Here is a 20,783-nt window from a genome sequence, read left to right on the forward strand (position 1 = left end):
CGCAGGAAAGGATGAAGCTGCCATGAGAAATGCTGTGGAGAAAAGCGAGGCAGGAGGAAGGGGCAGAGGGTAGGGTGAACTACGGTTCACTCCATAGTCAGAGCCGAGTGGTGCTGGCTTGGATAGGGGTCCAGGAAGGCTCCTCTGTCCAGGTGGTGGTGGTCTGCTGATGTGAGGGGTGGGCCTTGCACATGCCTGGGAAGAGATCCCAGAATAGGGAATAGAAGGTGCGGGGTCCTGAGGCAGGATCTTGTGTCTGGAGCAAATGGGACGGGCGTGAGGTGGGGGTGGGGGGGGCGCAGATATGAGCTCCTGGGGCTGCCGCAGCAAGGGACCACAAGCCAAGTGCTGAAACAACGTGAATGTCCTCTTTCTCAGTTCCGGAGGAGAGAAGCCTCAGATCAAGGTGTCAGCAAGGCTGTGCCCACTCCTGAGGCTCTGGGGGAGGGTCCTTCCTATCTCTTCCAGCCGCCGTGGTGTTCCGTGGTTGTAGACGCCTCATTCCCCGCTCTGCCTCCGTCTCTACGTGGTTGTCTCCCCTCTGTGTGTCTCTGGGGCCTTTTCTGTAGGCCCTGGGGCCCACCCTAACCCAGCAGGGCCTCACCTCAGTCGTGGTGTTCTTCACATCTGCAAAGATCCCATTTCCAAGCAGGGTCACATTTGGAGGTCACAGGAGGGCAGGAATATTTGGGGGACAGGATTCCCCCCACCACAGGGGTGTAGGCCTGGGGCCCTCATGAGGGCAGGGCAAGGTCTGTGCAAAGGAGAGGCTGGGCCTGCTGTGCGGGGGCAGAGGTGGCAGTGAGGGCTGCTTCACGGTGGCCCTAGTGAGAGGTGACAGGGCTGAGTTCGGGGGGTCAGGAGGGCGGAGAGAAGGGGTGGGATTCTGGATTTGCAGAGGGAGCGAGAACTGAGTCTAGAGAGCTCGGACCTGGCTCTGCCTCTTCGAAGGCTGGGGCTGCAGGACCTTGGAGCCCCTCTCTGTGCCCAGCCTGCCTGGCCCTCGACTCTGGGGCAGACCCTCAGGCACCCACGGCCCAGGGAGGATGCCTTAGTGCGACTACCCAGAGCTTCTCTCCAGGCTGTCCCACGCCCTCCTGGCCACTCCTGTGCCCTCCTGTCGACTCCTGTCCCCTCCTGTCTCCTCCTGTCCACTCCTGTCCCCTCCTGTCTTCTGGCCCCTCCTGTCCACTCCTGTCCCCTCCTGTCCCCTCCTGTCTCCTCCTGTCCCCTCCTGTCCCCTCCTGTCCACTCCTGTCCCCTCCTGTCCACTCCTGTCCCCTCCTGTCTCCTCCTGTCCCCTCCTGTCCACTCCTGTCCCCTCCTGTCCACTCCTGTCCCCTCCTGTCTCCTCCTGTCCCCTCCTGGCCCCTCCTGTCCCCTCCTGTCCCCTCCTGTCCACTCCTGTCCCCTCCTGTCCACTCCTGGTCACTCCTGTCCCCTCCTGTCCACTCCTGTCTCCTCCTGTCCACTCCTGTCCCCTCCTGTCCACTCCTGTCCCCTCCTGTCCCCTCCTGTCCCCTCCTGTCGACTCCTGTCCCCTCCTGTCCCCTCCTGTCCACTCCTGTCTCCTCCTGTCCCCTCCTGTCCACTCCTGTCCCCTCCTGTCCACTCCTGTCTCCTCCTGGCCCCTCCTGTCCTCTTCTGTCCACTCCTGTCCCCTCTTGTCCACTCCTGTCCCCTCCTGGCCCCTCCTGGCCCCTCCTGGCCCCTTGCTACCTGGGGGATGCTGGGCTGTCCAGGGAGGACAAACATATTCTCAGGAAATCCACGGCCTGTGCAGGCTTTGACTCTGTAGGGAGGTGTTGTGATGGTTTTTGTCTCATGAGCAGTGCAGGCTCAGAGATAACCAGGTCCACGCACGATCGTGTCTTCCGCAATGTCAGACTTTATTGATGCTGTTTCTATCACAGAGGCCGTGAGCTCCATGGAGTTCCCGAGGAGGCGATTCTCCTTCGTGCTTCCGGTTTACCCTGTAGTCAGAGCCACAGGCACACAGGCTCCCGCCACTCCACACGCCTGTCAACATTGCAAACTGTATATCGTAGTGTACTTAATATATAAATGCTATAGATTAAACATTTCACAACAAACAAAGTCACATTGAACACTGGGAGAAAAAGAGATAGGAGAAAGGGTTAACGGGAGAAAAGACAAAAAAAGACAGAACAAAGACAAAAAGCATCTCCTGGTCTGGCCCTGGTGGCCTCCGTGGGCCTTGCAAGGGACTCTGATATGGCAGAGACTTCGGCAGATGCTGACTTCTTTCCACGAGGACAACCCTTTTCAGCAGCTGAAGGCCTGCTCGTGTTATGACCACGGAGTCCTCAGTGAGGCCTGAGAGTGGAGCGTGCTTGTTTGTGTTACATGCAGTCTTTATTTTTTAAATTTGTTTATTAAGCAAAAGGCATCTTGTTCTTGTTGGCAAAGTGCCCTGTGAAATGTGAAATAGAGTCTGACTCTTAAGATGGAGTTATTTATGTCAAGGGTGCTATATACAGCTTGTGTTGTTGCAGAAACCTGGGACAGGGTTGGTGCCCTTCCCCCTTGTACACAGGTGGAGTTGGCAGAATCGATGGGGGTCCAGGCCACTGGATACTGCCCTGGATCTGGGCTCTGGTGCACCTGCGACCTTGGCACCTACAGTCGGGGGTGCCCAGGGTGAGGCCTGGGCTTGGGGCCCCGTGTCCAGCTGTTGGACCATCAGGCCGGCGGGCCCTGCAGTCTATCTCCCCTCCTTGCTTGTCCGGGCCCCACGGCCACTGCCCACCCGGTTGGCTGGGCCTGCTGGGAAGGGGCTGCAGGGCCCTCTGTGGACCCCATGCATCACTCACACCTACAGACAGGTCACACACACACAGAACGTGTCACACCCACACACAGGACATGTGTCCTTACACTCATATACAGGACATATGTCACAGCCACACACAGGACATGTGTCCTCCCTCACACCCACACACAGGACATGTGTCCTCCCTCACACCCACACACTGGACATGTGTCCTCCCTCACACCCACACACAGGACATGTGTCACTCACACCCACACACAGGACACATGTCATTCACACCCACACACAGGACATGTGTCACACCCACACAGAGGATGTGTGTCACTCACACCTACACATGCTCCCATTCATGGCTGCAGCTCCATCCTCACACATAGCCCAGAACTTCCTTCTCTTTCCCTCTTCAGCATAAGAGCTGCCCTGTAGGGTGGTGGGTGGGGAGCCCCGTGACGCCTTAGAGTCCCCAGGCATCTCCGGGCTGGGAGCCCCATCCAGGGGGTGTGCAGGTGCTGAGAGCAGCGGCCTTACCGTCCGCCCATGCCTCCCCGGTGCTCAGGGGCAGAGACCTACCCTGGATTCTGTGGTTACCATCTCAGATGCAGGCCTGGGGACTGCTCGGTGTTCTCAACAGAAGGGGCAGGAGTCCCTGATCCTCGGCTTCATCCCCATTCCCTGGAGGGCTCTGCTGGTGCGTGGTGAGGGGACGTGGGCCTGCCCTTTGGTGCAGGGGGAGCACAGGCCATGAGGCACAGAGGTGGTGCCAGTCACCAGTGTCTGGAGTGACCCTTAGTGGCAGCCAGAGATCCTCCTTCTGGAAGGTTCTGGGTGCACTGCCCCTACTCCAGTGATCATCTTTGGAGAGCTGGGCTGGTGGGCGAGGAAGGATAGGACGGCTTGATCCGCCTGGTGGTCACCCCAACTTCCCATAAGATGGCTGGGTTGTTCAAGGGACAGGAAGAAAAGTTGCCAAGGGCTCTGGCCAAGCGGCAGCTCCAGAGAAGTAGCTCAAGGTCTTCACCTGCAGGAACTGAGCCCCTGGAGGGGAATCCAGTCCCCTTTCCACAGTTAACCCGATTCCAGAAATGAGCTCCAGCCACTGCAAGAGGTGTTTGCTTGTGGTTCAGTTCAATGTGAGAAAGTAGGGGTTGTTAAAGAGGCTACAGACATGGACATGCTGCCATGCACTCCCCAAATCTGCCATCCTGTGCCAGTGGCACCCCGGATGCCTCTAAGGGCCCTCCCAACCTTTGGTCTAGGAATTTGAGGTAGACCTGCCCAATTTCACCCCAAAGCAGACACCTGGGAAGCTGGGCAGCCGGCAAATGGCCATGGTCCTCACTGCCAGTTCTAATTCTTTGAATGAGGGAGAGGTGTGGCCCTTGACGGCTTTGGAGGCCGGGCTGCTGCATTGTCAGGTGGCTGTGCATCGTCAGGTGGCTGTGCATTGTCAGGTGGCTGTGCATCGTCAGCACATGCTGCAGTGGGGAGGGGATGTGGACGGCTTGGGGATGTCTACCAGGAGCACCTGCTCTCCGTTTGGAGCACTGCTTTGTGCATCTTTGTTTTAGGGCCTCCTGGTGTTTTTCCACCCCTTGGGAGGGAGCAATGCCTTGTGCAGCCCTCCTCCTCCATCCCCTTGTGCCCTCCCTTTCCCCAAGGAGCATCCACAGGTGCCTCTCACACCCGGCTGGCCTGGCCATGCGGTGGTTTGTTAATTCATTCACTCCTTCGTCAACAAGCTTGCCGGCACACCTGCGTGTCGGAGCTGGGTGGGTGACGGTGATCAAGATGGAGTTCAGGGCTGCTCTCAGGGAGCCCGGGGCCTGGCATGGGAAGTGAGTTGTCACCCCAACTGAATGCCTAATCATGGTTGAGGGGCACTAAAGGGGGCAAGAGCGGGGCTCTGTGGGCCCTGATTTGGAGACGGGGCTTAGGGAGCCTCCCTGTGGAAGTGACATTTGGGGAAGAGAAGAGTTGTGCATGCAGAGAGCAGCTTGTTCATGGGAGAACCCCAAGCAGGGAGAGCTGAGTCTAGGGGGAGGCCAGGAGTTGGACGGGGGTCGGATAGGGAGGATCTGGGGACCGCGGGTTTTGTGCCGAGTCAATGGAAAGCAAATGAAGGGTTTTGTAACCGGGGAACCAAGATCTGAGTTGTCTTCTAAAAAGTCACTACGGCAGTGGGGTAGAGAATGGAAACTGAGTGAGCAGGAGAAGCTGGGGCCAGCTAAGGGGCGTCTGCGGAGGGCAGGAGATGACGGTGGCCTTGGTGTCATGGTGGAGACGAGGTGGAGAGACGTGGGTGTGTTCAAGGTACCCTGAGGGTGGACCCAACTGGACTAGCTTTGAACAGGATGTGGGTGAATGATCCAGTGTGTACGGTGCTATCTCCCAGACCCCTGGTCTGAGCCGCTAGGTGAGCTGCTAGAAGGATTCGCTGTGTGCTCATCTGAGTGACTGGCCCGGGGTCCAGGGAGCATCTTGTGGCCGTGCCCCTCCAGCCTGGGACAGACGTTAATCATTGGTCTCTGTGTCCTCTTTCTAGCCCAGGATGGAGACCAGTGATTAATGTCTGCCCTGGACACTGAAGAGAGGGCAGCGGCTGCCCTGGGCCTGGTGTCCTGCTGGGTGCACATGCGGTAGGGTCCGTGTGCGCCCCTTTCCGCCGGCGAGAGTCAGCTCTGCCTGCCTGAGAGACCATGTCTTCATCCGCGGCAGCGGGCACTCTGGATCTGGCTGGGATTTTCAGAAGCACACTCCTTTCCCCCTTCGTTCCGGATTTAGGCAGATGCTTCCTGGGGGAGCAGGGAGGGAGGGAAGGGTGTGGAGTTTAGAGGAGGGACACAGGTTGGTGGGCGTGGGCTCCAGGAGAGGGGCCCTGAGAACAGCAGGGTGGGGTCCAGCCGGTGGGAAACAGAGTGGGAGGGGGGAGGCAGTGAGTGGCTGCTTTTCCCCGGGCTCAGAGATCCGGGCAGGTCCTGCCTTCCATCCTTCAGCAGAGCCCGGGGAGGGCAGCGTCCTAGGGGTAGACTCCGGGCCGGCACCTGCTCCCCACCCAAGGGTGACTGGTCTTGGCTGTTTGGGGCTGGAGGTCTTCAGGACGAGGAAAACCGGAACCTGCGTGGTGGGAGCTAAACACAGCTGGTTTGCTCTTGCAGCTGCGCGTGTCAGCAGGCTTCAAGCCTCACACCTGGGACACGGATGTTTCCTGTTGCTGGGCCCCAGGCTGGTCCCCTGTCCCTGGGGAATTTCCTGGGCTGCTTCCAGGGTCATGGCAACTTCCATCCGGCTTCCCTGCAGCCCCCCGGCCCCTACCCTGTCGAGTTCAGACACATCCTCCAGCTGCACGTGTTTGGCTGGAGGGAAGAGGCTGGTGGGGCCTGAATGTGGCCAGATGCGTGTGAGGGCCCAGGCGGGGAGGGGATGCCCCCATGCCCGGGGCAGCGGTGGTGGCCGTGATTGCAGGAGGCATGGGAGGAAGAAGCTCTCACAGGGACCCGTGTTTCTCTGTGCCAGTCCAGACCCAGGCCCGGTCGTCCTGATCCCAAGTCCAGGTTTGGGTGCTGGCCTTGGGCACATCTGTAAATGGGACGACCACACAGGCCCTGAAGCCCGAGCCAGTAATGGCTCACTCTGTGGTCCAGGCCAGGTAATGAAGTCTCTGAGCCTTGGTTTCCCCACTGGGCACAGCCCCTGGTCTGGGGCTGCTTAGATGATGAGTGGCCAACTGTCTTCCTTCCTCTCAGCTGACCTGGCCCGTGCCTGGGAATCCTGGGAGCCCTGGCGCAGCCACCACAGGGCCCACCTGGCTAGAGCTTCCCTCCTGACTCCTGGCAGGGGGGCCATGAGTGACACACAAACTCACTGAGCCCACAGGTCGCACAGGCTCTGGGTGGGGCAGGGGGTCCCAGGTCACTGCCCTGACCATGCAGTCACCCAGCGAGCACCCCTCAGGAGTGAGCGCAGCCCACGCACCTTGGCCTTGCCCTCCTGAGTAGTAACGTGCAGAGTAGGGGTTGCCCGGTGAAGGAACTTGGTACTGGAGTCCCTGGGGGGCACCTGGTCCAGCCTGGAGGGCACCTGCTGTGGAGGGGGCAGCGAGGCAGTGTGGGACTGCCAGTAATGGGGCTGCCTGCCACGCCGCACGGCACCCCCCTCTCTCCAGAGCCCCCACCTGGCCTCTCAGGTCCAGCTGTGGCCTCCTCCACCCTCACACCCTGGCCTTGCTTTCCCCAGGGAGCCCCAGGGCAGCTGCTATCAACACTTGGCTCCCCACCTGCTAGGACCTTACCTCGTCCCCTCCCTGGGGTCCGACTGGCCTGGGCCGGGGCCACCCCTCCCTGAGAATGGGGCCAACCTAGTAGGTTCTACCATCAGGGTCTTGAGGGGGGTCCTCAGCCGGCCCTTGTAGCTGTGCAGTGCTGACCACTGGGCAGCCCACCCCTCCCCACTGCACCCCCACCTTCCCTCCCCCACCCCTCCCCAGCCCCCACTCCCTGCGCACCTTCCCCAGGAAATGCCCTTGGCTCCTCCCCATCTAGGTGAAGTGAATTAGGGCTTTACTGCACTCTAGAGGGGTTCCGCCTAACCCCAACTGCATGTAGCCGTGGCTGGGGGTTGGGGGACACTGCAGCCACCATTGGTGGCTGGGCAATGTGTGACCCAGGACAGAGAGAACAGGGCTGGGGACCTGGCAGGCTGGGTGGGCTGCCTGCCCGAGAGACCCTGAGGCCTCACCTGCCCCTGCCTCGCCCCTCCTTGCCTGTCTCACTGATTTGCTCCTTCCCTCCGCAGCTGAATGCAGTGCCGGCTTCTGTTTTCACGGTGGCCGTTGTGCGCCAGGCTCAGCCCAGCCGTGCCACTGTCCCTCCGGCTTCCAGGGACCCCGCTGTCAGTATGGTGAGTGGAGCCCCTGGGGCACCAAGGCCCTGGTCATGGCCAGCCTGTGGGCGAGGGGCAGAGATGTGTCGGCCACTGGCTGTCCCCAGCACAGCTGTGTAGGGCACACCCTGAGTGAACGGGCATTCTTCTGAGGACGTTCTGCAATCCCTCCACCAGTTCCCTGCAGCCCCTCTGAGGGTGTTGAGAGGAGGGGTGACCCCAAGAGAGCCCCCTCAGTGGATGGTGCTGGAGCATATCATCTTGGCGCCCACCGCGCCAGCCCTGCTGTTTATAAAAGGGGACGCTGGCCCCCTGGAAAGGCAGAGGTGTGGCCAGGTCCCAGGGTCTCCAGCTGTGCTGCCACCTTGCCGAACTGTGGTTGTCCTCAGTGTTACAAGATGGGGGACACCCGGGGGTCCTAGCCCAAGGCGACTGGTTGAGTAACCGCAGCACAGCCTAGACAAGATTCCCTCACAGGCCCCAAAGACCAGGTTGAAGCAGAGCTGGCAGTGGGGAGATGCTTGCAGGGAGTGGGGATGGGCTGAAAGCAAGCCATCGGGTGACGGGATTTCTGTGAAGAAAAGTGCGCGCCAATGTGGGGAAAAGCGGCAAAGCCTCGTCCCGATTCCTTTGGGCCATGGGCAGCGGGAGTCTTCCTTCCTCTGTGGCTTCCTGCTCTGTCCCGGGTGGCTTCATCCTAGCCTCACGCAGCCTGAGCCACAGCCGTCCCGATGGCATGAAACACTCCCGGTGGCCCTGGGGCTTTGGGACTGCTTGTGTGGTGGCCACCGGGGCTCCATGCCAGGCAGATGCCAGGGCAGAGTGAGAGATATGCTCCGGCGCCCAGGCAGACAGCGGGGGAGACTAGAGGAAATCAGAGGAATCAGGAGGTCCCCACGTTTGTGAAGGGCACCTCTGCCCACTCCACGTTCCGCTGGGGGCCGGGCTGAGGAGGGGTTCTTGAGAGGTGCTGGTCTCCCCAGAGTTCGGAGCTGGGTGCCAGCAGCCTGGGGCATTGGTCATTGTTGGAGGGTTTATTGGTGCTGGAGGGTTTATTGAATGTCCTCTGTTAGCTGGGACGGCCCCTGCCGAGTCACCGCGAGTGCCTGTTGCTTCCTGGATGCTAGGCGGCTGGGAGGGCTGCTGCCCCGGCCGGGGACTGAGACCCGGCTGTCTCATGTGGACAAAAGGGCCCCCCCGGGTCCCCTGCCCTGTCACTGCCCTGCGACATCCAGGCTGCAGGCCTTGGCCAGGCCTCCCTGTGGTCAGAGGTGACCCGTCCCAGCTCCGAGGGCAGATGGGGGTCCACACAGGATGGAGTGGGCTCCGACTGTCACGTTTGGCCTCTTGAGAACTGTAATTATGGCCACAGGTAGGAGTTGAGAAATGCCCCGAGGGCCTTTCCGTCTCATTTGTCTAATCTTTTGGCGTGTGCGTCGCTTCATTTCGGTTTCACACGGAAATACCAGGGCTGACTGGGCTGGCTGGGGAGGTTTCCGGGACAGGGCTGTGGCTCACTGGTCAGCCAAGCAGAGCCTCCGGTGGTCTCTGTTCCTAGGGGAGGGCAAGGAGGAGGTGGCCTTGGGGGGTGGCCTTTCCTGGCCGTGTCCTCTGGGAGGGGATGGAGGACACCTGACCTGCCCCCTCAGGGCTGGCCTCCTGCCCACTGTCAGTCCCCTCCTCCCACCTCATCTTTGTCAGGAGCCTGCTCGGAGCCCCCTGGTCCGTGAGACCCTGACACGCGGCCCCCAGGGCACCAGCAGGCACAGGGTTTGTAGGAGGCTCACTGGGGGCTGCACACCCCGTGGGGGAACTCGGCGTCTCATGGGGGCAGGGTGCACTCAGGTGCCCTGTGCCCCACCAGCCTCTTGGCTCTGACTTCTGCGTCACAGACTCTCACGGCGCCTGGGCTCCAGGCTCAGCCTCCAGAGCAGCAGCCCCATGCGCCGGTCACCGTGGGAATGCGCCAGTCACCGTGGGAATGCACCGGTCACTGTGGGAATGCACCGGTCACCGTGGGAATGCACCGCAGAGCAGGGAGGCTGGAGGCCGGGAGCTCCCTCCTGGCTCCCAGCCACTCTCTTCCTGTGTCACCTCATCAACTCCACACTTCATTTGCTTCCTGAAAGAGGAAACCAAGGTTGGGGAGACCCGGCAGCTGCTGGTGCTCAGCTCGCAAGTGGCCTAGCTGGGGCTGAAGCCAGGTCTGTCTGAGGGAGTGCCATGTACTCCCTTCTGGCCATGCTGCCACCTGGTGCAGGGACAAGCCTTGGTCCTGGGGGAGCCGCTGAGATTTGCTTTGGAGAAGAGGGGAGCAGGGTCCCCGGCAGGGCAGGAGCGTCCCTACCTGTGGCTGGCTTGTGGCCCTTGGGTAGTGGGCCTCCTGGGAGAGTGGCCAGTTAGGGCAGACGTGGCCTTCACAGGGGGCAGTTGACAAGCTGGAGGGTGGCTGCCTGGCCTCCTCCCTGGTCACTCTCTCTCAGAAGAAGGGGAGGGTGTGGAGGCTGGGTGTGCAAAGCCGAGGGTACAGGGCTGAATTATGCAGGGTCGAACTGTGTAGGGTGAAGTGTGCGGGGCTGAATTATGCAGGCCTGGGCATTCAGGATGGAGTGCGTAGAGCTGGGTGTGCAGGGCCAGGCCTGCAGGGTTGAATTGTACAGGGCCAGGTGTGCAGGGGTGGAATGTGCAGGGCTGGGCATGCAGGGTGGAGTGTGCAGGGCTGAGTGTGTAGGCCGGGTGTGCAGGGCCAGGTGTGCAGGACCAGGTGTGAGCGGGTGCTGCCTGCAGGTGTAGCCCCTGCCCTTAGCACTCCCACCTAGACCTCTCACCATCACCTTCCTGTCCCTCCTCCACTCTGGGTCTGGACACTGTAGACCTGAGCTCAAACACAGTTGGGAATATTTAACTAACCCCCCAATTATAATAGATTCTAGTTTTGAAAATAAAAGCCATATTTTCTGGTTCCCCCAAATTATTTCATTTGAACAACAGAGTCGGGGAGGGAGACAGGAACTCTCTGGGCAGCTACGGAGGGCAGTTGTGGGAAGGAGCCCTCCCCGCTCCCCACAGCCCCAGCTTTCCCTCCTTGGCCCAGACGGGGTCAAGTCTCGGGTGTACAGCAGGCGGGTGCTTTGCAGCAGTTTCCCTGAGGCCCTGAGAGCCTTTCCACAGAAGCAGCGGGAGCTGTGGGAGCACAAAGCGGGCCTGTCTGCCCCGAAGGTGGAGGGCCTGGCCTGGGCCAGGGCCTGCAGTGAAATCTTCCCCCGCCCAGTGCAGGCCTCGGTGCAGTCAGAGTCAGGGCCAGCTGCTCATTTTGTCCAGGGCTGGCTTTGGTATTCCCCAGGCCTGTGCCTGTGTGACCACTCCACCTCTCGGACCCCGGTCCGCCTTCTGTTCAGCAGGGAGGAGATTTGGCAATGTTTTGTGCAGGTTGCGTGAGTCCATGTAGGTGAGGCCCAGAGTGGGCCCGGCAGAAGGGTTGGGAAGTGGGGGTCATGGCAGGGACAACCATTGCGATGGCTCAGGTGCAGACTTTGTCCCCAGCTGGTATGGTTTGGCTGTGTCCCCACCCAAATCTCACCTTGTATCTCCCATAATTGCCACGTGTCATGGGAGGAACCCCGTAGGAGGTGGTTGAATCATGGGGGCAGGTCTTTCCCGTGCTGTTTTTGTGATAGTGAGTAAGTCTCGTGAGATCTGATGGTTTTATAAGGGGGAGTTTCCCCGCACAAGCTCTCTCTCTCGGCCTGCTGCCATCCATGCAAGACGTGACTTACTCCTCCTTGACTTCTGCCGTGATTGTGAGGCCTCCCCAGCCACGTGGAACCGTGTGTCCATTAAACCTCTTTCTTTTGTAAATTGCCCAGTCTTGGGTGTGTCTTTACCAGCAGTTGGACAACGGACTAATACCCTGGCTCTTGGGTTAACTACACACTGAGCACCCAGCTGCCATGTGGAGTCTCCCGGCGTGGTCCAGGGTTCGGAAGACCCCCCAGGACTGCCAGTATCCTTGCCCTGTGGGTCTGCAAAGGAGGGAGGAGGGAGGGAGACCCTAAAGACCCCCTCCCCTGTCCCTGGGAGGGCTTTGGGGTCCCCTCAGAGCATCAGTTTCATCAGACCAACCAGGAACAATTTTCACAGCCAAAAACCTGGCCTCGTCCTGCCTTTGCACCCAGGTCCCACCTGTGTGTGCTGCTCTGGCAAGCGTGGGTGGACGCCCCCACCCCTTCCCCAACACCCACTGGTGACCTGGGCTTGGCACGGAATCTGTAATGAAAAGACCGGCAAGAAGAAGTTAGTGAGGACAAATGACCTCCTAATAGATGTCTTTTGTACCACACAAGGTGACAGAAATCTCTACAAATCTACTAATTGCTTGATCTGGTCTCAGCTGACCTCGTGGAACAAGGGCAGGCTCTGAGAAATGAGGCCTGGGTCACCTCTAGGTACTTTCTTGGTTCAAGAACCTTTGGCTCAGGCCAGGCGTGGTGGCTCACACCTGTAATCCCAGTACTTTGGGAGGCCAAGGCAGGCGTATCACTTGAGCCCAGGAGTTCAAGACCAGCCTGAGCAACGTGGTGAAACCCCGTCTCTACCAAAAATACAAAAATTAGCCAGGCGTGGTGGTGGGCGCCTCTAATCCCAGATACTCAGGAGGCTGAGGCAGGAGGATTGATTGAACCTGGGAGGTGGAGGTCTCAGTGAGCCAAGATTGCGCCTGATTGCGCCACTGGACTCCAGCGTAGGCAACAGAGCGAGACCCTGTCTCAATCAATCAATCAATCAATCAATCAATGTCTTTGGCTCTGATTCCCTTCTGGGCCTCAGTTTCCCCCCATCAAAGGGGCAGGTCAGACGGGTCTCTGGCACCACCACACTAGAGTGTTGCCACCCTCACTCCTGGGTCCAGGTGAGTGGTCAGGGCTCCAGCGATGCCCAGCAGAGGCTTGGCTGCCTCAAGGACTTCCTGGAGGAGGTGGGCCTGTGGGCTGGGGAAGGGTTGGGAGGTGCAATTTGTTCTGGACAAGTTTCCAGACGGGAGAGAGACAGGAGCTGAGGAGCATAGTGGAGGAGGAGAAAGTCATTTTGGCCCTGAGATACAGGGTAGGGAACGAGGGATGCATCAGCCAAGCTTCTAGAGGGTCCTCGGCCTCTCTCGGTGAGATGGAGCCAGGCGTTGCTGGGGGCTGGCTGGCAGGTGCTCCCAGGTACCTGCTGTGTGCCTGCCGAGCCGGGAGAGACGTCAGTGGTCCTGCCTGGAGCCTCAGCACCCAGGCCCACTCTGAGTCCTGTACCTTCGAAGGAACCTTAGTTTCCCCACCTTGAGCAGGAGGCCCTCAGTGGGGGTCTCTCGAGTGTGGGCTGGAGGTGGCTCTGGCAGCTGTTGGGGCCCTGAGGCTATGCCAGGAAGCAGAGCCCTGGAGAAGCTGGGGTGGCCAGGGCTGGGTGGGGTCCTGAGCCTGTTTAGCCCTCGGCATTGGCACAGGGGGACTTTCTAAACTGGGATCATTGATTAATGGAGAGGAAGCGGCCCTCCCCGCTGCCCTTCAATGCTGCCCACTGTGTCTGAGGGTGGGAGTCTGACCCCTCGCCCGAGCTCCAGATGCCACCCAGGGCTGCTCTTGGCGACCAGCCACGGCCAGGCCTGGGAGCTGCTGCTGCTGGCCTCGGACTCTGTGGCCCAGGGAGTGGTGGGAGGGGAGGAAGGGGCTCCTGGAAGGGTGGGCTCCGGGGCAGGGATGTTCTTTTCACGGCCTCTCTCCATGTTGTGCACGGCCTGGCTGGAGCTGGAGCTGGGGCTGGGGCTGTCTCTGGTTGTGCTCCCTGCCATGGGACCCTGTCCAGAGGCCTGCAGCCTGCAGCAGCCCCAGCCTGGGCTGATTCCTGGGGAGGCATCTCGTCTTTGTCCTGTGGACGTGGCCTTGGGTTAACTTGACCCTGGTCCTGGGCTGTGGTTCCAGGCTCCCCACACTGGTTCCCATGCTTACCTTTAGGTGCAGGCAAGCAGAAGGTTTCCATCTGGGCCTGGAGCTGGCTTAGCCAGGAGGCCACCCTGGGGGAGGCTTTTTGTGTCTGGTGTGAGAAATGATCCTAGCATGCCCTGGGAGGACTAGGGGTCACCTGGCGGGGGGATCCAGCACACCTGGAGGACCCAGCAAACCTGGGGGAACCCAGCACACCCGGGAGGACCCAGCACACCAGGGAGAACCCAGCACACCCGGGAGGACCCAGCACACCAGGGAGAACCTAGCACACCCGGGAGGACCCAGCACACCAGGAAGGACCCAGCATACCTGTGAGAACCCAGCACACCCGGGAGGACCCAGCACACCAGGAAGGACCCAGCACACCCCGGAGGACCCAGCACACCGAGGAGGACCCAGCACACTGAGGAGGACCCAGCACACTGAGGAGGACTCAGCACACCAGGGAGAACCCAGTACACCCGGGAGGACCCAGCACACCAGGGAGAACCCAGCACACACAGGAAGGACCAGCACACCCGGGAGGACCCAGCACACCCAGGAAGGACCAGCACACCCCGGGGGACCCAGCACACACAGGAGGATCCAGCATACCAGGGAGGACCCAGCACACCAGGGAGAACCCAGCACACACAGGAAGGACCAGCACACCCAGGAGGACTCAGCACACCAGGGAGGACCCAGCACACCCAGGAGGACTCAGCACACCAGGGAGGACCCAGCACACCCAGGAAGGACCCAGCACACCCAGGAGGACCCAGCACACCCAGGAAGGACCAGCACACCCCGGGGGACCCAGCACACCCAGGAGGACTCAGCACACCAGGGAGGACCCAGCACACCCAGGAAGGACCCAGCACACCCAGGAGGACCCAGCACACCCAGGAAGGACCAGCACACCCAGGAGAACCCAGCACACCAGGGAGAACCCAGCACACCAAGGAAGGACCCAGCACACCTGTGAGAACCCAGCACACCTGTGAGAACCCAGCATACCTGGGAGAACCTAATACATCCGGGAAAGACCCAGCACACCCCGGAGGACCCAGCACACCCCGGAGGACCCAGCACACCCCGGAGGACCCAGCACACCCAGGAGGACTCAGCACACCAGGGAGAACCCAGCACACCCCAGAGGACCCAGCACACCCAGGAGGACTCAGCACACCCAGGAGGACTCAGCACACCAGGGAGAACCCAGCACACCCCGGAGGACCCAGCACACCCAGGAGGACCCAGCACACCCCAGAGGACCCAGCACACCCAGGAGGACTCAGCACACCAGGGAGAACCCAGCACACCCCGGAGGACCCAGCACACCCAGGAGGACTCAGCACACCAGAGAGGACCCAGCACACCCAGGAAGGACCCAGCACACCCAGGAGGACCCAGCACACCCAGGAAGGACCAGCACACCCAGGAGGACCAGCATACTAGGAAATGACCCAGCACACTTTGGGGGAGGATCCAGCACCCTTTGGGCGGACCCAGCGTGTCGGGGGAGACCCCCTCACCCAGGATCCTTGCTCCCTGGCCTTTGGGGCAGGGAGGACCCAGCATCCTTGGAGAGAACCCAGCCTGTCTGGGGGGACCTCCTCAGCCAGGAACCTTGCTCTCTGGTCTTTGGGGCAGGCTGGCCTTGGTCTTGGCGTTTTTCTGCTCTCTGCTCGGGGGTGGGAGTCCTCTGAGAGCAAGACCAGGCTTCTGGCCTCCATGGTGGGGTCGTGTCCTTTGAGCGCCGGACACCGGACCGCTGGGCCGGGAGATGCCTCACTGATGCCTGCCCTGCCCACCCTGCCTGCCCTGCCTGCCCTGCCTGTGGCTGCCCTGGGTTCCAGGCTTGGAGGAGCACTTTGGTTTCTGGGCCATTGGAAAACCCAGCCGCCGGCCATGGCGGTCCTCTCTCTGTGGGATGGCCCAGGGCTGCCCCTGGTCCCCCAGACCCTCTCTCTGTGTCCTGCTCCCCAGGCTGATGGATGCCTGTGCCCACAGTTAATGGGGTCCCTGGAGGCCCCCAAGGAATATGGAGGTGTCGACCATGAAGACAAGCCGGTGCTGAGCCGGCTCAGAGTGGGAGGTAGGGCTGTGGTGTGTGTGTGTCCCCGTGTGTCACAGCCTCCCTGGGGCCCTGTCCCTGGGGATTGGTGGAGGGCGGAGACTGGGTGGTCCTGGGGATGGCTGGAGGGAGGGCTGAGCCTCCGCCGTGTGAATGGGGAGGATGACTAGCCTCCTGGGCAGGCTCAGTGCCTGGTACCAGGCTGGGCAGTGGAGGGGACAGGATAAGCTGCTGCCAGGCCAGTTGTGGGCTTCACACCCTGCAGGCAGTGAGGACCTGGCGCAGGGACAGCCTCTTGTCCTCTCATTCCCAGGCCCGCATGGTCTTTCTTGGAGGTGAGGTTGGTGGTGCAGTGGTCGTCCGCTGGGCAGGGCTGGAGCAGGTGTGCCCCGGTGGGTAGACAGAGCACCTGGCACCTGGGCCGGAAGATACCTCCTTCACTCTCGCCCTGTCTGGCCGCTCTCGGGTCCCAGGCTTTAAGGAGCTCTGCCTAGTTCCTGGGTAATCAGAAAACCCCATGCCCAGTGGCCCGCTTGGCTATCCTTTCCCTGTGGCCTCCGGCTTTTCCACACCCCTTTAACTGCACTGAGCCCCTGGAAATCCCCTGAGTCCCGCTTCCCTGTGGGAGCCAGTGCCTGCCGGGCAGCCCCTTCCGCCTGCAGGGCGTTGAGCGGGCGGGCAGGTGCCTGACTCTGGCTTCTCTGGCCTCAGTCCCTGCATGACAGTTGGCTGGGACAGGTGTGGCTCCTCCAGGACCATCTTGCTATGCTCAGGCCGGGCCACCTCCTGGACAGGACAGCCGGGGAGACTGAGACCGCCTGCAGAATCCACCCTGTCTTCCAAAGGGCTGACTCTGGGCGGGGGATTTCTATTTGCCCAGTGAATTGTTTAATTACCAGGTTTGCTCTTCCCATTCCCTGCCACCCACAAAAGGGCCTCTGTCTTTATCCTGGGATAACGCTATCCTCCCTGGCCTTGGCTCTGTGCACAATGGGACTGTGTGGCCTCTCCCAGGCTGGTTTCACAGACGGGGTGGTCTTTTAATGTCATGATTACAGCAGGAGACATTAAGAGGCAGACCCTCCCAGGCACTGCAGGGCGGGGGGCTCTGTGGGCTCCCCCCACTGCCCCCGTACTGCCTGGTGAGTGGGCACCTCAAGTCTCCCTGCCCATAGCACGGACGGCTGTCCAGACAGCTGCCGAGCCCAGTGGCAGGCCACTCTGACACCATTCAGAGGATGATCAGGCCTCTTGGCTCCCTGTGCCTGCTGCAGACTGGAAACCCTGTGGCTCCCCAGTCTCCTGGGTGGTCTTCTTGGACAGCTCTTCCCACCAGCTGGGTACATCAGGGACCTTCAGCCTCCAGGATCCTTTGAGTCCCCCGCTCCCTGCCTCAGCCATCCTGTCCCTTCTAGACCCCCTGGACTTCAGGGCAACACTGGGGCTGGCCGCAGCATCCAGGTGTGGGGCTGTGCCTGTTCCGTTTCACAGGTGGGGATACTGAGCCCCTGGCAGTTCTTGAGTTGCTTGGAGTCAGTGGTGGACTTGGTATTGGCCTTTGCCCCTTGACCACCTGCCCAGGGCAAGGCTTAGGTCCTTTGGGGGCCCCGGCTGAGGGGCAGCTGGGTGGTGTCTGGGCACTGGTGTGGCCTGGGTGCCCTGCGCTGGGTCCCAGAGACTGTCCCTGCCTCTTTGGGTCCTGCATCTTTGAAGGAGCCTCTGTTTCCCCCACCTGAACAGGAGGCTGGTGTTGGGGGTGTCTCGGGGGTGGGCTGGAGGTGGCTTTGGCGGATGGAGTCGGCTGCAGGAGCTCCCTCCGGGAGTGTCTGGGGTTGTGGGTTGTGCCCGGGCCTCTGGCAGACCCGTACCGGGCAGCTGCCAGCTGAGTGAAGCCAGGCTCTGCCCACTCACCCAGAAGCTGAGTGCCCAGCCTGACAGCTCTCATGGGCCACACTGAGGGTTTGCATGTTCTCTTCTGGGTGGAGAGGCTGGGCCAAGCTGCGTGGAGCTGGGGTGCAGACCTACACCCTGTGAACATGCTCTGCAGGCCCTTGTGGGCTCAGGCGGTGTCTGGCTGGTGGAGGGAGCAGAGGGGCAAACACCACCCACAGGGCTTCTGTGAAGTGCAGAGGACACAGGTGTCCCCTGCGGTGCTCACGGCCCATCCTGCTGATGTGGAGAAACCCACCGTCAGGAGGGGCTAAAGGGCTGGCTGGCAAGGTCACAGGGCACTGGCTGGCATCCAGGGCAGGGCATGGGGGCAACAGAGGTGGCTCGAAGAGGCCAGGCAGGGGACGGCGTGTGGGTGTCCTTGCATTTGGGGGCTCTCAGCCTGAACGCTGGGGAGAGCTGCTTGGGGTGCAGGTGATGGGCCCCCGTCCTGAAGAAAGTGGTTGTGTGCTGGGATTCCTGAGGAGCCTGGCGGGCTGAGCTGCTGCCTGAGCCTCACTGTCCTGCTGTAGCCAAGGGGGTGGCCTCGGACCACTACTGAAGTCCTCGTGCCCCTGCCATGTTCCTGGAGGCCGGAGCCCTCAGGGCCTTGGTTTTTACCCAAGCACAGAGTGGGTGCGCTGAGGGCTGAGGCCCAGAGTGTCTATGACACGTTCATGGCAGGTCCTGAACACCGTACCCGCTCATCACTCCAGGAATCTCAGGGAGCCTCTGCACCCCAGGCCTGGCTGCGGTAGACATGTTGATGAGTCAAATTGCAGCCTGTGGCTGAGCTGCGGAGGAGACTCTGGGTGCAAATTCCTGGGCAATTCCTGCAGACGATCCTGCACTCTAGGCCTCCCAGGCATTTATGGGACGGGTTCTGCCTCCTCACCAGCTGGGCCCTCTGGCTGGGCCTGTCCCACAGCCTGGCAGTGCCTGTGAGACCCTTGGGAATGAAGGGTCCAGGGTGGTGGGCAGCAGCCTGGGGGAGCCCAAGGCTGGTTTCTGGGCTCCTGGCAGATCTCAGCCTCCTAAGGGAGGAAAGAGGGGAGGGGCTCCTACATCGAGGTCCTGCCATGAAGGTGTCATAGAAACACAGGCCTGTCCTGCCTGCACCAGGTCCCGGAGGGCAGGTCGGTGGAGGGCTGTCTCCTTCGAGGTCCCTGCCGCCTCCCAGCTTGCCTCTGGCTGGACAACCCCGGCCTGCAGGTTAACACTGTGTCACAGGTGCTCATAAGGACCGAGGCCCATGGTGTGATGGCCAAGGAGCTGGGCCAGGCTGGCCATGTCCCCGGCAACCGGGACCTGTGGTCAGAGCCTCCCCCTGCAGGGCTGCGCGGTGCTGGCTGGCAGGTGGCTTGTCCTGGGAGAGCCTTGGAGGGGCCATGTCCATGCTGGGCGTGCAGGAGGGATCCCTGCCATACGCAATCCACATGCAGTCAATAAACACGCAGGGTCCGCAGTCCCCGCCTGACCTCTGGCAGTGCCGGTCCACTGAGAGCCCCGCTTTGGGGAGCTATGCCTGAGACAGGGGCCTTTGTGGGGAGGGGAGGGTCCCAGGAGAGGTGAGGAGGCAGAGCCTGGGCCTCCTGGAGCTGTGGCCTCAGGGGCAGGTCTGGGCTAGGTGAGCCCTGGCGGGTAGGAAGGGAGGAAGCATGTCCAGGCCCTGCCCGTGTCCAGTGCATCCCTGGGAGGGACCAGGACTCCGTCTCACCCCTGTGTCCCGGCTCCTGCTCACATCTTTGCCTCTAGCACTCTGGCAGGGTAGGTGCAGCATTGCCCATCTGCCAGCACCGTGTGACCAGGGCTGGGGCCCTTCTGGCCACCACAGGGCAGCAGCAGGCCCCGAGTGCCCCTGCCGCCGGGGTGTGGGGCCCTGGTGGGTTTGGGCACTACACCTGGCCAGGACAGCATTGCTGTGTCTCAGTTTCCTCCCTGGGAATCCAGGTGTGGTAGTGAGGGCCACTGTAGGGGGCCGTGGTGAGAGTCAGACGGGCACTCCACAGGACTCGCTCGGTCTATCACCCGGTTGTTTCTGAGGCTGGAGGAGAGAGGCGCCACTGCCTCCTGAGTCTGGGTGAGCTCTGGGGGCCACTGCTGTGCAGCCCTGAGGACCCAGCCAGCCCAGGTGTCTCCTGGGAGCCCTGCAAAGCCCCCCTCGGGCGTGCCCTCATGTGCCTGGGCAGCTGACCTGGGCTCTGTGGCTTCTCCAGCCCCAGCCATTTCCAGCTGTTTCATGGGGTGCTGGGGGAAGGGCCCCGGGGTCCCTCTGATGGGCCGAGCAGCTGGTCCTTGGGGTCCGCTTGTGACGCTGCCCAGAGACGGTGGGGCTTGCTGGCCCTGCGGGGTTCCTTCCAGCAAGGGAACACCCAGGTCTTCCAGAGCAGCTTGTGAGCAGCTCGGTTCTTGGCCTGGCCGCCAAAGTGGGCCCCAGGTTGGCCGGTGTCCTGTGCCCACCCTGCCTGAGCGCTGGCCGCCCAGTGCCAACCCTGTTCAGGAAGGCAGATGCCAGGACCTCTGCTGATTGCCCATTTTCAAGATTTCTGGGGCGGTGCCCATGCCCCCCTTCCCATGGCGTAATGAATGAGGCTCTGCAAGCGAGGGGCTGCGTGCTTCTGGAATCTGTTCTCTGACTTGGCTGCCCCAGGCATTCCAGAGCAGGGCCCGGCCCTCTGGCCCGGTCAAGCTGGGGGCCTGGGCAGCATCACTCAGGCCAGGCTGGCCAAGAACAGGACAGTGACTGCAGCAGAAGGAGGTGTCTGAGGTGCTGACAGCCTCCTAAAGTCTCCAGCCAGTGCTGGCCTCGGGAGTCTGCTACCCAGGTCAGCCTCACAGGCCAATGTCTTCTCTGCTGGGAGCGTCGGGGGAGGTCAGCCACTGTGGTGGGATCAGGGCTGTATGAACCTGCAGGGTAGTGGTCCACAGCAGGTCCTACAGCGGCTGACCCTGTGGTCTCAGGGAGGAGGAGGCTGGATCCCCACTGCACCCCGCGAGGGTCCCTGTGCTGCCGGGTGTCAGGGTCCACAGTGCCTGCCCCGGATGGAATGCCCAGTGTGGCTGGAGCAGAGTTGGAAGGCACCCGGACGTCCACGCACACTGCTGTTCTTGGTGACGTGGCCACGTCCACTTGGGGGTCCTC

At 61.6% G+C, this 20,783-nt stretch overlaps 1 protein-coding gene across 21 annotated transcripts in view; it reads left to right on the forward strand.

The window, feature by feature from the left end:
* Positions 1-20,783, forward strand: part of LOC102129652 (multiple epidermal growth factor-like domains protein 6) — a 122,906-nt gene that overhangs the window by 22,474 nt on the left and 79,649 nt on the right. For 20 of the 21 annotated variants that reach the window (XR_012427114.1, XR_012427115.1, XR_010581657.2 and 17 more), the window contains exon 4: positions 7,586-7,690. The exons of the other annotated variant lie outside the window; for it this stretch is intronic. Coding sequence is in view for 14 of the 20 variants with exons in the window: in XM_065530807.1 (XP_065386879.1) it covers positions 7,586-7,690 (105 nt within the window). In the remaining 6 variants the exon portion in view is untranslated. The remainder of the gene's footprint in view (positions 1-7,585; positions 7,691-20,783) is intronic. 21 annotated transcript variants of the gene reach the window in all.

This window comes from Macaca fascicularis, chromosome 1, assembly GCF_037993035.2.
Source record: "Macaca fascicularis isolate 582-1 chromosome 1, T2T-MFA8v1.1".
NCBI classification, from domain to species: domain Eukaryota; kingdom Metazoa; phylum Chordata; class Mammalia; order Primates; family Cercopithecidae; genus Macaca; species Macaca fascicularis.